The sequence below is a fragment of the Durio zibethinus genome, chromosome 12, assembly GCF_047325235.1.
Source record: "Durio zibethinus cultivar Kanyao isolate XHJ-2024 chromosome 12, ASM4732523v1, whole genome shotgun sequence".
NCBI lineage: Eukaryota > Viridiplantae > Streptophyta > Magnoliopsida > Malvales > Malvaceae > Durio > Durio zibethinus.
Window position 1 is genome coordinate 24,210,511 of NC_143173.1, and position 16,200 is coordinate 24,226,710.

General features: G+C 33.3%; 2 protein-coding genes and 1 pseudogene across 3 annotated transcripts; all 3 read right to left on the minus strand.

The window, feature by feature from the left end:
• Positions 1-1,483: 1,483 nt before the first annotated feature.
• On the minus strand, positions 1,484-8,136 carry LOC111297077 (alpha carbonic anhydrase 1, chloroplastic-like). Its single transcript, XM_022891672.2, has 7 exons — positions 8,026-8,136; positions 3,820-3,920; positions 3,524-3,738; positions 3,115-3,221; positions 2,297-2,399; positions 1,910-2,092; positions 1,484-1,844 (listed from the first exon to the last, which is right to left on the minus strand). The coding sequence occupies exons 2-7, from the start codon at positions 3,887-3,889 to the stop codon at positions 1,713-1,715; spliced, it is 810 nt and encodes a 269-aa protein (XP_022747407.1). The 5' UTR covers positions 3,890-3,920; positions 8,026-8,136; the 3' UTR covers positions 1,484-1,712.
• LOC111298032 (uncharacterized) lies at positions 7,037-12,278 on the minus strand (annotated as a pseudogene). The gene is made up of 13 exons (XR_016326349.1): positions 12,269-12,278; positions 11,766-12,210; positions 11,157-11,221; positions 10,902-10,973; positions 10,662-10,680; positions 10,074-10,193; positions 9,865-9,890; positions 9,432-9,475; positions 9,297-9,338; positions 9,059-9,118; positions 8,818-8,885; positions 8,251-8,308; positions 7,037-8,133 (listed from the first exon to the last, which is right to left on the minus strand). The product of XR_016326349.1 is annotated as an uncharacterized LOC111298032 (transcript).
• A 262-nt stretch (positions 12,279-12,540) lies between these two features.
• Positions 12,541-16,152, minus strand: LOC111298030 (1-(5-phosphoribosyl)-5-[(5-phosphoribosylamino)methylideneamino] imidazole-4-carboxamide isomerase HISN3, chloroplastic-like). The gene is made up of 8 exons (XM_022892719.2): positions 15,877-16,152; positions 15,721-15,782; positions 15,128-15,335; positions 14,307-14,392; positions 14,073-14,174; positions 13,727-13,860; positions 13,269-13,317; positions 12,541-13,107 (listed from the first exon to the last, which is right to left on the minus strand). The coding sequence occupies exons 1-8, from the start codon at positions 16,007-16,009 to the stop codon at positions 12,922-12,924; spliced, it is 960 nt and encodes a 319-aa protein (XP_022748454.2). The 5' UTR covers positions 16,010-16,152; the 3' UTR covers positions 12,541-12,921.
• Positions 16,153-16,200: the final 48 nt, after the last annotated feature.

Sequence of the window (16,200 nt, forward strand, 5' to 3'; positions counted from 1 at the left end):
TAAAAATTAAATTGACAAAAGTTTAAGTTGATTATACTTTTTAATTGAACTTTATAAGAAGTGAAATTTCATTTATGACGAAAAAAAAGCATGAATTTAGGAAATTTATGAGACCAACATTCATCAAAGATTTAAGGTAATAATAACGATAAAATTAATTAATTTAATAATAAGATTAAATGTAATGATAAAAAAATATATAAATATAAATATAATAATAATGATAAAATTGAATATAATCATAAATTGTTTCATTACAAATAGTCGATTGTTTCACCGTGCAGAACTCAACGTTTTTACTTCTTTAGGTGATGAAGCACTTTTGTTAAGTGCAAAAGTGTTTAACGTAACAGCTAAAAAGATTACAAAAATATTTGGGTTGATGTTCATAAGGATTAATTCACGGAATAAAAAAAAAACTTTATGTGAAATTTTATAAGTGAAATTTATGAAATTTTTTATTAAAAATGAATAAATAAAAATTAAAATAAAAAATTAAAATCGATATATTAAAAATTTATAAATTTCATCTATAAAATAAGTTTTACTCTCGCAAAATTGGGTGAACTGCCTAATGGAGAACGCATCATATTCATCTAATCTGTTTGGAGGGAGGGATGGGTCAAAAAATTCCCTTCACTGCCTTTTTCTGTTAAAATATTCCTTTCCTTTGAAGTGTTCAAAATCACAAGTCCTTGAAATTCAAATTTTTTTTTTTTAATTCGGATTTGTTTGCGGGGTCTAAGTTAAGCAGTCCCTGTTTGGAAATTGGTGACAACTTGACAGCTAATGTGAATGGTATTAGGTTTAGAATCTTGACTATTTTAATTGTCTTATAGTCTCAATTTTTTTTCACTTGTTTTTTTTTGTTTTTTGGTTAGTAAGGAACAGAACTCTACATTAAAAAAGAAGAAAGAAGGTTGAAGTTTGAATCTCGAAATTAATATCTTTTTTAAAATTATTTTGATTACTAAATCAAATAATTTTTTAAACTTTGAAAATGACTACCTCACCGATCATCCCATTTCATGTAAAATTATAGCAGCCAAATACTCTAAATTTCTTCTAATTTTTTCTGCAAAATATGCTTCATATTGTAGTGCATTTTCACTGCTTCAACCCCTCAACACATGAAAGTGTTTCAACCCTGTAAGAATTTCATTTTTGCAATATTGAGTAAACAAATCAAATCTGTTTTTGGGTTGATATAGATTTTTTTACAAAAAATTGTAATTTGATAATTAAAAAAATTATCAATATTGATATTTGATTTACAAATTTGTTAAATGTCATCTTTTTTAAAGTTGAATTAAATTTCCCAATCAATTGTCCCATGTATTTTATAATAAGATTGGAACTGTATTGTCTTCCATTACATCACAAATATTCAAGTAAGGACAAAATCTGGACTGGTTCCTATTTTCAAGCCTGAAATTTCGGACAAATAGTTTTAGATCCAATTAGGTGCTGATACGGTCATTCAGTGTAAAATTTTGATAATAATGGATAAAAGAAAGCAAATTTTCTTTGTCTATCATCCACTATAAAAGAAAAAATTCTGATATGCGGGCTTGAACTCAGCACTTTGTAAAACACAACATATTATGTTTTTAACTGGTAAAATCTAAGTACATGGTAAAAGTTAATAAAGCACAACAACAAAATTCTCTCCCCCCTGTTTGCACATAATTTCACTGATGATGATACCAGTTTTAGCCAATAAGCTCATCATACACCTCAATCTTTCTGCCATTCAGTGGCTGACAAGGCCTTGCATTTTTCTTGCAATCTGAGTTCACTGGAATTTCCAGTGCGGCTATCTGCTCTTTCGAAATCGATCTCACCTGCAGAATTTTTTTTCTTAGCCATTTCCAGTGTATCTATATATAATTTCTACAGGAAAACATACCTTTCCGAGGATGTTCCATGTGACATTCCCCGAGCATGGAGGAGTGGTAAGAGAACCAACATATCTGTAGTACTTGCGGCTACTTCGCTTCAATTGCTTGATATCCAAGGTACCAATGGGAATTTCAGCTATTTCATCAGCTTTGCATTTCTCCTTGGCCAATTCATTCAAACCATTCATAATCTGAAATCATAAATTTCAACATAGACTTAATATCCCATTCTTTAGTTTGAGTTCTGAGTTGGAAAAAATCAGAAGCAGCTTGTCCTGAAGTAAGGAATGAATTTCATTCCTTCGCTTGAAGTTTTGAAGCTTCCTTGACGTTTTTGTAAGATTTTCTCCTCAAAAGGAGCAGTAAAGCGTTGGCGGGTGTGAAGAGAACTTTACCTTGGCGACGAATGGATCGGTATCATTTTGTTGGTAGAGTATAGCTACAACTGCAATGCTGTGATCTGCTGCGCTGTGGACCAAATGAAGCTCAGCAGCAAATCTGTATCAATGAAAGTGTCAATGTAATTCAACTTGTCGCCATATCAAATATATTCCAATGTTGGGAAAGGCTAAGAATTTGGGTAAAGATCTTAAATTCTATTATTAAACCAAAAGAAAAGAAAAAGGACAATGATGTTATCGAATATTCCTGTTAGTAAAATGTTGAATTGATCAAAGTTCAATTTCGGATAATTTTAAGTAAAAAAAAAATTGTTGTTAGAATTGAACAGCAGGGAGATTGGATCAGAAACTGTTCACTTGTCCAGGACAAAACAATTAATGAAAGTAGAAGTGGTCAAAATAAGATTAAAACAAACTACAAACTGATCAAACCAATAATTGTTGAAGCTGGTTAGACTGGTTCTGTTTAATTAAAATTTGTTTTAAAATTCTTTTTTCTCCTTAAAATTTTTTGTAAGTAGTAAAAATCAAAATTCTAACTTCTTCATGATTAAAGAAAACTCAAATCTCTTATTAACAAATAAATATAAATATTGCTATATAATCTGATTAAAATTATGAATGAACCATTTTTATTGTGGGTGAGAGGGCTGATTTGCATGAGCTAGGCCCTTGTTTTTTGGGTGGGTGGGGGGGGGGGAAGAGTCCATGAAAGTGAATTGGCCTCGATAATGCAGCAACTTGAGGCCCAGAATAAAATTGGAGCAACCCCAATTCATAAGTATTCACAGACAGAGAAAGAGAGTGCATACTGTTCTCCATCAATTAGGTGCTCAGATGGTACATGCCAGTGCATTTGCCGTAGTTCGTAGTTTTTGCCATCTATGGATACCTCTCCGGCATATTCCTCGAAATGCAACTGCAATCAGAATTCATGAAGCCAGCAAATTAATTAGCATTTATAACTTAAACATGATAAAAAATGATATAATTTAAATTTTTAATAAAAATTGAATATAAATTTTGTAAATTTTAAAAAATATGATTTGTGTTTGGGGACTCGAATAGTAATATAATAATTTTTATATCATAGATATATATATTTGATATAAAATAATCAGACAAAAACATAGGAATTGCCAAAATGGATGTTAAATTGTTCATTCTTTTGTGTGTAATGTTCTAACAAAGCGAAATGAAATAGGAAGTTTGGCAAACAACCCCAACATTGAAGCCATTGTTTACGAGGGTAGCATTTGCAGGTTTATAATTCCTGGTTAAAGGTTTCAATAGTTTGTTATGGACAGTCAGATTCTTCAGAATGTTTATAGGAGACTGCGTTTTCCCGGATGAGCATGGTGAGAATGTTGGATCCAAATTTCCCCACTTGTCAGGGCCATTGTTGTCAGAGTAACCGAACTTAATTGCACCAGGCACTAAAAATGAAAAATCAAGAACCGAGTCAGGGAAAAACACAGATCATTTCCAAATGACTTAGCAGCAAAACATGATCATACCATCACTTGCAGAAGCAATGCCGAGAAGCAAAGCAAGCGCGAAGACGAAGAAGGAGATTCGAGGGGCCATTGATAATGTGATGCAAACCTCGAGCTAGACACTGCACAGTCTCTTCACCTTGAGAAAAAAATAACTGAAAGAAAACCTATATTACCCTATGTTTTATTGCTCAACTTGTGGTGGCTACGGTTGCGGTCCACCACAATATTGCTGTTATTTTTGAGACAGTATCAGCTAAACATAGCAGAGGTTTCTCGAGAGTTTTGGGGCACCTTGAATTTTCATCCTTTGTCTATTTATATTTGCAGTGAGTGATAATATCCGAATGTCATGTTCTGTTAAAAAAACTGAAGTCAAACCTTAAATTATTCATGGTTGAATCTTGTCTGTTATCAACTTTGGTGATTAGAGGTAAGAGGCCTTGATTAAATTATATAAGTGGGGAGAGAGAATATATGGGATAAACATAAACAATTAAAAAGGTAAAATATTGTTTGGAGTCCGTTGATACAGTGTTTGATTGTTAATTTCAGTAATCAGATAATTGAATCCTAATAATCACTGATTTCAAAACAACCAACGGCCATGGAATATTTTCACAGGGTTAAAGTGAGGGCATGTGACATTTGATGCAGAATCAGAGCAATTATTTTTGTTAAATTATGCGGAAGGTTCATGTATTTTATCAAAATTATAAATATAGTTTATATTGTAATTTATATAAGTTTAATTCTCATATTATTTTAATTTGATAATTTTAATTTAATCACTAATTTCGTCAAATTTTTATTGTTAAAATGCTGACAATCTTAATTACGAAATTAACTAGAGAGATTAAAGTTTAAATTTTGTGTGAATACAAAAATCATATATCTAATTTGATAATTAATTTTATTTATTTAAATTATCATATTAATAAAGTGAATATCACATTAATAAAATCAATATTTATGTCATCAAATCAACGATTACATTAACAATTTTAATAATAAAAAATTAATGAAATTAATGATTATCAAATCAAAATAATATAAAAACAAAATTTATATAAATTACAATACATAAATTAAATTCAAATTTTTGATACAGTATAAAAATTTTTAACAAAATTTGACTGTTATTTTTTTGGTTTTTCAAAATGTCCCATAAAGAATTAGTATTTGTTAGGTCAGGCGTTGGGCAGCAGTAGATTGAACCCAATAATAGGCCTTTGAATATTGATTGATGATTTCACTGAACCATTTCTTTTCGAAGACAAACAGCACTGACTAAAGTGGAAAAAAAAAAAAAGAAATTGCCACTATTGAGTTGTTGCAGGAACCAGAAAGGTTGACATCCATTCTGACCACAAATCTTACGATTTTGTGTAGGCAGGCAACTTTTCTCTGTTGGAAAGCCTCACTTTTGATAAACCAGAGAGTTTCACTTGCTCAAAAGTTAGGTCGCCATTTTTGTTTTGAGAGGAAAAGTTGCCACTACTGAGTTGGTCCTTGGCTTTGGAAGAAGCATGTATGATTCATGAAAACAATCAAAGATAGATCAATTGCAGAGTTCCAAAAGAAAAAAAAAATCCACCTGACCAGTACCAGAAATAAAATGTTTGGCAAACACATTGGTAACAACAATTATTTAATGGATCAAACTCCAATTTTGGTTTCAGCTTCTTAACAGTTTTAAGTATTTTTTCCTCCACTATCTGTATAAAAGATGGCCTGGCCTTCACTAGAGTTGGAGAGCAGGTATCGCTAGGTTAAAAGGAGCACTTTCACCCCCAACTCAACAAATAACCGCCTTACGCTAAAAACTCACTAAATGATAAAATACAAAAACGATATAACTAAAAAATAAAAACATGATATAAAAATAATATAAATAAAAAATATAAAAATAATATTGACTTAAAATTTTAAAAAAATCATAAATAAATCTAATAAAATAAAAAATATATATTTTATGATTTTATGTCGAAACAAATTATAACATGTAATTTTCATTAAAAACACAATATGAATAAAACATTTTACATAATAAGATGACACGAATTATCATATCTATTAAAAATGATATTTAGAATGTGACAAAGTTAATAAGACACATTGATACAATACAAAAACAATACAAAATTAATCATGTGTTTTTTATAATTGCATTTCATATTTTAATCATGTCGATACGTTTAAAACACGATATTACACATGTCGTGTTTCGTTTCATATTTTACACATATTACATGTAACATGATTAATTAATTGTATTTTAATCGTATTATTATATCAATATGTATAAATGACACGTTTATAATCCGCATATAATTATATTTTAATATTTTTATTATATTATTATTTTGATTTAATTTTGAATTGTTTATTAAATATTTTAGTATTAATTATATTTAATAATATATAATTATGTTCATATTACTCAATCCTAAAACAGATTAAAACGTGTTAGTTGTAACATATATAATAAATGTGTCGTATTTTTATTTTGATTATTCGCGTCATTTAAATATTCATATCATGTTTATCTAAAAATAGTTCTAATTGTGTTTAAAATTGTGTTTGATCTAAAATATAACACGACAGAAATTGTCATTATAGGCCAAATTTAAAGAGGTATTCCATCGGTCCCCAAACCTGTGCCTCAGTTTTTTTTTTTTTTTTTTTTCGGGGTGGGTTGGGGATAGCCAAATACTAACTCCCCCTGGTATGTACATGGTTTCATTCCAAGTGGATGGAATCATGGAACCTACCAATATACAAGTTAAAAAAATCTTTTAAATGAGAGTTTAGGGATAAGCTCATGCTGAAGAAATGCTCAAAGCTGAAACCAAAACCTACTTGCATGTGATTGTCAAGATTAAAAATCTTTTGGAATCTCTGGGTTGCTACATCCAAATAAAGAACATAATGCCTGTTTCCAAACTGAAAAGCCAGAAATAGTTTTCACTTGTAACAGGCATTACAAAAGACAAACATCCAGCTGCTACAAAGAACAAAAGCCAAAGAACATCTGCCAAATTGGTCTGAATTTAAAAAGGGTAACCGGGCCAGCTTCACAGTACATAGGAAATATAATATCTGTAACTCAAAGATTGCATTAAATTTGGCTGGCACACGATTCAAGGGAAACAGAATATTAAACAATGGCATTGAGTATTTGAAAAAGAGCTTTCAAAGAGAAACAAATGAAAATGAGAACCTGCATCATACCATTACTAAGGTGCAAAACTATAATTTAAACCATTTATGAAGAAAGATAAATGGGGAGCTCTGGCTTTAGTGTGCAATTGAATTGTTATAGATGAGCAGGAGAACACCTCAAAACAGCTAAAATCTAAAGTTATGGTACCATTTCTGAGTCCATGCACCATGATTAAGATTGAAGGCGACATGACCAAGTTTTGTCTCCTTTTCGAAGAAGTCGGCCTAAAGGCTCAGGATCAGATTCCATTTCCAGGTCCACAATGCATTATAAGAAGCTATCTCGGGTCAATGAAGGGTGAGAGACAATGGTATGCTCATCAATGGACAAATTGACTCTCGGAATGCCACAGAGAATGGTGATAAGAGTAGAAGCTAAGTTACATTATTTGTTGACAGCTCTTTTCACCAGAACTTCAAAGCAGATAATAAGGATTCTTTATTAAAGGTTACAAGGTTAACATACGCATATACTTTCACCTCCACAATGTGAGGACCATATGTAGAACAAACTGATACATTTTGATACGAATTATAATATAGATGGAATAACTGTTCCAACATATCTTATATTGATATTTAGGAATATCAGTCTCGAGAATTGTTATGCGACTGACTTATTCGTCGGAGTGCACACTAGAGTACAAATTTTGGTGTCCTTTATACATATTTTTACTATTAAAAGCTCAAGGAATATCAATGGATGGCACTGTTAATTCTATTGGATTTGATAGCTGTAATTACTAATTTGGAAGAAAAAAGTAGCCTTCCATCTATAAATCTCAAGCACCTAATTTTTCTGTAATTTAAAAATTACATTCTTTTAAATTAATATTTTACTATGTAATTGTAATTAAAACCTTTAAATAACAATATTTATTATAAATATTAATACACAAAGACCTATACAGTGCCACATTAAAGCACCTTTTCATTTGAAAGAAAAAATAATTAAAAAATAGGTAGGAATATGTATAACATAAGATCAGAAGGAAAACCTACCTGGGAAGGTTTTGATTATTACTGAGCATAGGTAGCCCTTAAGTATTCTGCTATTTCTGCACTTTCAAACATTTGCACTCCAGTGTTTGGATCTTCCAAATAAGGTACCTGTCAGCCATTTTTGTAGAAAATACCATTCTCTTTACCATTTGTGGCCCAATTATGCAGCAAGTAAGAATGAATTTTATAGATGTGGAAAACTTGTTCGGAAAAGTACTAATATACCTGAAAATGTCCAGCTTTCTCATAGAGGATCTGCCGTTTTGGGCTGCCTTGAGGACAACTGATAGAAGAGAAAATAAGAACTAGTAAAAATTGTCTCAGTCGCATGTCTCGTTGAACCCCTTGAATGCATAAAAGAAGACGATCAATCAAATCCTTACAAAAACGATGGAAATCTTTTCAACCATTGAAAATGATAAGGAGATAAGGATGACTATGATAACCATTCATACTGCAAAGAGTTGACTCACGGAAACTTAGTAGACAACACATGCTCGATATATCTTAGCTCATTCACAAATTTTTGGTGCATATGCAAGTGCAAGTATAGATAGGTTTCTCAATTCTTTACAAGACTTGTATGAAATCGTAACCATGAATATGAAGCTGAATATTTGGCAATTGCATGTTGAACAAATGACTCAAACACCTAAAATCCTGACGTTATTAAAATTAGAGAGTGCATGTAACCAAATATAGTTGAATGTTCATGGACCATTAACATACAAGCAAAGAGGATGCTTTAATGAAATTGACCTAATTAAGCCAGAGTGATTATTTAGACTTTACCTGCGTTGAATGTGTGGTAACTCTAATTCCACCAGCACTTCTCACTCAATCTTACATAATGGGGAGCCCTAAAAGGAAAATAAAAACATTTTAAGGTCAAAACTTGTATACACATTTAAACTATAACAACTTTTTACACATATATTGTTGGGAGATCAAAGTTGCCTCACATTTTGGAGAAGGAACCTAAACTGCTGAACATAAATATCTTCAAAAATCAAGATTTTTAATATTGTATTACCTCAAATGACCATATCTCAAGCGGTTTGGGAGGCAAGTTCGATGGAGTGTAGGAAGTTCCCTGCATAAAATACGATAGGGTTTAGGGTGTCCTTGTAGCATTTTCCAGAAAGCAGCAAATGTATGCAGTAAAATTTAGCAAAATTCCTTTAGGGTATAAACATGTCAATAATGCAAAAAAAGAGGAAAAATAAGAAAGAGAAAGAGCTTCTTCACAAAGAATTTCATATCTGTTTTACCTTTCCCATGCAACCAATCATGGCAAGGCCTTCGGTCAACGTCTGCAATACAAGAAAATTTTAGGAATGTTTCATAGAGCAACAAAAAATAATTATCTCACAGAAAAAAGAACAATTATTATAAAAAATGCCAACCGTCAGTGGACCAATTGATAGCATGCGAGGAACACTTCCATCACCTAAAACAAGATAGAGCAGGGTAGATGAGTAGGTGATCGTAGCAAAATAAGTTACTGGCAAAAAACTACAATGATAGTTGAAAACTTTGAGTTATCTTAGATACGCGTCAACCAAGGGGGGTAGTAATCAAAAAATGTTATACAAGTAGCTCTTAACCTAGAAAAAGTAAGGAAACACATGATATTTTCTAAGAGGCCAATTTTAAAAATAGAAAGCAACTATATCACTATATGGAAGACTAAATGTATGTATCTAGTATTGATATATCCACAAATATGATATGTAGAAAAAAAGGGACAAAACAAAGAAAGATAGCAATAGTATGTTGATGTAACAACATGTATCATATTTTCCAACCAGATACTTTATTATTTCATCTGATTCATACATAGCAACTCCTGTATTTGGATCCACCTGAAACCAGAAACAAAGCATTAAGTCAAACTCCCAACATCACTCTTTTTTAATGTCAATTCAAATGCTTAAATAAAGAAAGTATAAATCTCAAGAACCAAACGAGGGGGAAAAGTGAAGGATAAGGATTAACTAAGCAAGAAGCTGTGGAGTGTGGACCAAAGGAAAGAAATGATATCTAACCATGTATGGAAACTGCTGCTTTCCACCCATCTGAGCAACCTTGGGTAAAAAATTTGGACCATTTTTGGGGCAAGGGTAAAACAAAACATCAAGATCCAAAACTGAAACAATTTCCCTAACCTGTGTATGATCACAATGTCAGTCTAAAACATGAAGAAGTTCATGAAATATGATTTTAGTCATATGTCAGAGGAAAACAGTGAAGTTTCTTGTGGACCTTATATATCATGCTTAGTGGCTCTAGTTCCATCTAAAGATTTATAAGGAAAATATTAGAAGAATAACTCAATAGAGGTCCTCTTGGGGGAAGTATGGCTATCACCAATTAGAACCACAAATGTTATGTCTCAAAAACTAAATGTTGATGCCTGTGATCTTCCTGTCATGTTAAATGGGACCACTCTATACAGAAATACATTGAAGTTGGTATTTCCACAAAAACGGCAGCATGGTCATGTCTAGGTAGTGTAAGATAGTGTCCAATGGGACATTTGCTCGTTAATTTATCTTCGTAAAGGTAGCAAGAAAACTCAATTATAGAATGCAAGAGAAGTAAAAAAAGTGTGAATGGAAGCAATTATTTACTACCTTTCGACAAAATGGACAACTGGAGTTGCATTCAGTCCACCATTATCCATAATTTAAAAGAGAAAAAAAAAGAAAAAGGAAACACACAGGGTCAAACTTTTCTTCATCAGAAATGAAACATGAAAAAGTAAAGGGAAAAATAAGGGTAAAAAGGCTATACATACTGAGGAATAATGAAAGCCGGCAATTAGCACAAGCAACAAACAAGGGAAAGAGATAAAGAAAAGGAAATTTGAGTACCCTTCAAATCATATATCTCAATAGGCTTCTCTGGACGAGGGCCTATCTTTGATGCCTCTTTCAACTTATAGCCTGTTAAATATAGCCAACCGATCAACATTTAACAATGAAATTTGAATACTATTTAGACAAAATAAAGGCTCAACTATGAAATAAATGCTTTTCTTCCACTTTTTTCCTTGAATCTAGACATGCACCAGACTTTGACAAAATGATGCAGAGAAATAAGGAATGAAACAACAATTGATCCCATACCTCCTAGTTCTAAACAATATCGGCCAGGTGGAATCTCATTCTCAGAAACAAGAGATGCGGAATAGCTGCTACATTACAAGAAGATACAAGATTATTAGAAGAAACCTACAAAATCCAATGCCTTAAACGTAAATCATCAAGTGAAATGACACAAATACAGCCTATTCCACTAATTATTAGGAATGTAGTAGAGGGCTTCTTTTCTTTAATCAACCAGGTGCCTGTAAAGTAGCATTGAGTACATTTGCTACTGGACATTAATTATCATTAACAAAATTTCCAAGGTGTATATAACCAAATATCCAGTTAAACAGTCCAAATGGATTGTTATAAACCTCAATTTATTGTGTTCATGCTTTAATTCTTCATAGCATACTCAAATTCATTTACAACAATGCCATCAGAGCTAACAATACCAATAATTAAGAAATAATTCAAATTCATCCCAGTTTCCTCATAACTAAAACTTCATTCCGTTTATTACCAACCCTTCAATTTTCTCATGACAAACAAGTAAGTCAAAAGAATCCCACCAAATTAAATAAACAAACAAAAGAAGAAAAGAAAAGAAATCTCCATACCCAGAAACAAAAAACACCAGTTCCCCACCGGAAGAACAAGGCAAGAGTTGCCCCATAGATATCCCAAGTCTTATCTGGTCTAACTGCAAACCTCTTTGGCTCTGGTGGCTTGAAGTTTGGAGGAGGAGCAAATGCTGTGGTTGAAGAAGAAGCAAAGCTTGGTTTTTGCTCTTCCTTGGTACCGGTAGTAGCAGGAGTGGCTTGGTAGTTTGAGGATTCTGATGAGGCTTTAATGGAAATGAAGGGTGGACTTGATTGTATACGCAGGGCAAATGGCGAGATAAGTGGGAGTTTGGGGATGTTAAGGATTCCCACCGTGGCCTTGGGTTGATTAAGGTTTTTGTTATGAGAGATTTGTGTGAAAGAATAGTTCCTGTCTTTGATTTTCTGTTTTACGTAGAAAAGTGGAATTCCTTGGTTGTCTTGTTCATGTTGGTACAGATAAGGCTGTGACAGCCGACAGGTAGTTAAAACTTAAGCGTAAGCCACCCCAGAACCCAAATCTCGACGTCTGGTCTTCGTGCCACTCACCGTTCACCATCGTCCACATCTGCTAATCGAAATCGTACTTTCTGTAAAAAGCAAATCGGATTTCATATGCAAGACACGGCTTTTGGTGAGAAAAAGAGGAGTATTCTCCCCCATTATGAAGGAACAAAAAATATTTGATCTGCTTGTTCTTTTTCAAGTCATACGTCTATGTCCAAGCTGAAAAATAACAAAAATTTTTTGTTTTATTTTATTAGAACTTGAGACCCATATTTGAAGAGTTCTTTCTCTTTCACTTACAGCTTGTCCAAATTTCCAATAAATTCTCTTCAACTTAATGGGATGAAATTTCCTTCATATAACATAGAAACACAAAATCAGAACATGAAATTGAATCTGTGAAATAACAAAGGCTTAATGTTTGTGAAGTGCATTTCATTAAAACAAATCAAGCCTCATCTGAAAATCGCGGGAAATATTCCTTGGCTTCCATAGTCAACTTCTGTAATACAACGAGGCAGAATGGCAGATGATCCTGCAAGCCAGGAAAGTGAAGTTCTAGGGGTAGCGATCTTCAAAGTGGGACAAATCAAGGGTTTGACTTGATTTGCTCTGGAGAGGCAGAGTTTAGGCCATGTCTTAACCCACCTTAAGGGAGCACCTGCTAACTCGTGAAGAAGGGCTGGGGCTTGGCGCTACAAATCTCGTTTATGCCCCCTCCTGTTATTGTCATGCCAAGCAACAACATCACCATATGCTAAGTTGCCCCCGAAAATATCCAAGGCACTTCCTACAGTAACATCCACACGCCCCTTCCCCGCTTCTTTGATCGTCTCTAAATCATCCATTAATGTGACACCACCAGCATAAGTGACAGGAATCTGCAAAACAAAGACCATACTATGTCAGCAAAATTTGCCAGAAATCTACCAGAGCCCCTGGGCATTTTACAATCACAAGATAGAAATAAGGAAAAGCAAAATGCACTGAGGGACCAAATGAGGGACTAAAACACCGTCAAGGAAAAGTATGTGCTACCAACCGGAGAGTGCTTGCCCAGTAATGCCACAAGATCTTTGTCTATTCCCAGCCTGTAACAAATAAACCATTGCAAGTTATAATACATGGGGAACTTGTCAATGCAGTAATAAGTAGCAATTAATAGAAGCTTTTAGAAGGATGGAGCTAGACAAAAGCAAGGCTGGCAGCAAGAATCAAGTCCACGGGTTATGACGACATTTATACTGAAAATTATTAAGATAGTCAAGAGATTAAAAGCAGCAAGAACAGGAGATAACTGATGAAACAACACAATCACATAGTTCAGATAAGCAAACTGACGGCTGACAGCAAAAATTTAAATTCAGATCAAATAATTGACAAGTCAGAATCTTAATTGACCATCATGATTTCAAAAACCAACCAGATAAAAACTATAAGGGTATTAGAACTAGCAATAAATGAAGTTTCCATGGTGTAATAGATACAGTTAGGACTTACTTTTTCCCTTCAACATCCACACCATGAACCAAAAATTCATCTGCATAATTAGCAAGAAAATGCAATACTTCCACATCAAGATAGACATCACTGAACTTTTGCCATCTGTCAGTGACAATGGCATATTTGTCTTCCTGCAATAAAAAACAGCATGTTATAATTGAAATAACCATAAAAATCAAGCAGTCCATCAACTCAGTAGATAATATTCAGAGCGAGGGAGTAAAATTGGGGACTCAGGAGTCAGGAGAAAGGGAGGAGAAGGAAGTAGAATGTGCCAGGCAATACCCATACTCAAATGAGATTTCCTAGCATTCAGGGTGCAGAAGACAGAAATATTTCCTACCTTCTTTCTGCAGCTAAGGTCCAAAACAAGTCTCTGTTTCCCAACAACATGGACAAGTCCTTTGAGCCTTTGAAGGTCCATTTGCCCGTTGTTAAATACATACTGTAACAAATCCAAAAAGAAAAGATACATGAGATTCAGAGAACATGTTATCTTAGAATGAACCCTGTACATGTCCTGAATTCATGCCTTGCAACTAAATGTGTTACAGAATGTCAAAATTGATTAACATACTGAAGTAACAATGATATGGCTGGCTCCTTCCTCGATGTAACTCAAACAATTGTCTAAATTGATCCCACCTCCAACTTGCAGACCACCTAGATTTTTCCAGTCCTCACAATAAGTTCAGCAGAGGAAAGGTCTGTAAGTATTAAACATATTATCAAAGATGAACAAGGATGACACAGCCACTCTCAAGAAAATTCATTTGAAATTTCAGTACAAACGGTAGATGCTTGCATCATGAATTGTGTGTGTACATATTAAACCAGAATTCATATCTTTCCTTCACAGCTTTCATAATGATATCAAGTACTTTTTCTGCAAGATTAGAAAGAAAATGAAAGCAGCACAAAGGTATAACAACAATGGAACCAGAGATAAATTTTAACAGATAGTGAAAAGTTCCCTATTCAACATAAATATATAGCACCAGCACCAAACTAGTTTGCAGTGATAATCTAAAAATACCAGAATTACTACCAAAATGACCTGAACTCAACATTTAAAAGTCCCAATTTACCTAAGAATAAGGCCTGACATTTACAATTGAGAACAAAGTTCCAACATCTTACAATTGACAATTAATTCCAACTACTACTGTTGCATCTATTGGAGTATCTATCTTTAAATCAATAATTTGACTCTGTTTTACAAGAATATCATATATTAATGATATTAGGACACGTCTCAATTGCAAGAAATCAGAGAATTAACTCATCTTAAGGACAAAAATTTGGGCGGCTGTCACAAAAAATACCATGACAAAAAATAAAGCTGAAGAATTGGAATAAACAAATCATGAAATATGAAACTAAAATAGCAGCTTTTACCAGGATAGGCATGCAATGCTTCAATGGCTGCTTCTTGGCTTAGAGGATCAGCTCCAAGCATGATTACATGACCACCCTTTAGCCCATCTTTTTTGTACAACTTCGCAAACTCAGCTGCCGACTTATCTGATTCAAAATTGGTTACAAGGGTTGATCCATCCTCCTTTGAGTCTCTAAGAGTTGACCCAACAATTTGTTTCACTTTCCCCTGATATTAAACCATAATTTAAGTGTCAGGAACTAAAGCAAAAATGTCAGTCAAAGCCCATCTCAGACAAGCACCTATACATAAAGGGGAGACTTTTTCTCCTCCCATAATGCAAGGAATGAGAACAAAGGAATAATAAAAACAAGAAAGAACAATCTATTCTGAAAGAATAAGCATCATTAGGTGCCTTTAACAATGCTAAAAAGACAAAGAATGAAACTGTCTCAGCATTTAATTAACCAACTTAAGTTCCACAAAGAGAATTGAAATGGACACTATAAATCTATAGAAATTGCATGATAAAAAAGTCATGAAAAAGAAATTTGTGAGCTTTCTGAAACCAAAATAAACCCAGCAAATAAATCATTCCTTTGTATTCAATTACCTTGTGAATATCAATGCAAGGTCGAAAACTAACAGCACATCGAACAGAGAAATGACAAGATTCTGCAAAAAAAAACATTTTTAGAGGAAAAAAGTGAGATTTATGAAACTCAATAACGAAAAAACAAAGGTGAAAATAATAGAAGTTGACAAATACTGAAAATTAATGAAGAGCTGGCTCTGGCAAATGGGTGCTTGTTAGAACCATAGAAGGAAGACTTGAAATTCCTGTCGTGGGAATTGGTACTGAGCTCAAAGATTGAAGTCCCGTGGAGGCTGAAAGTTCTCATCTTTGGGTGAAAACACCACGGACTGGGATGAGGAAGGAGAAAGGGTTGTTTTTTTTTTTTTAATGGCAGTATTGCATGTCATATAGCAGGCTCTCTGTCCTCTCCAGTTGGGCCGGGTTGGCTTCTCAAGTATAGAATCAATCCTGTTTATGGCCCGATGAGATGCTATCTCATTAAAACCGAGATCTATG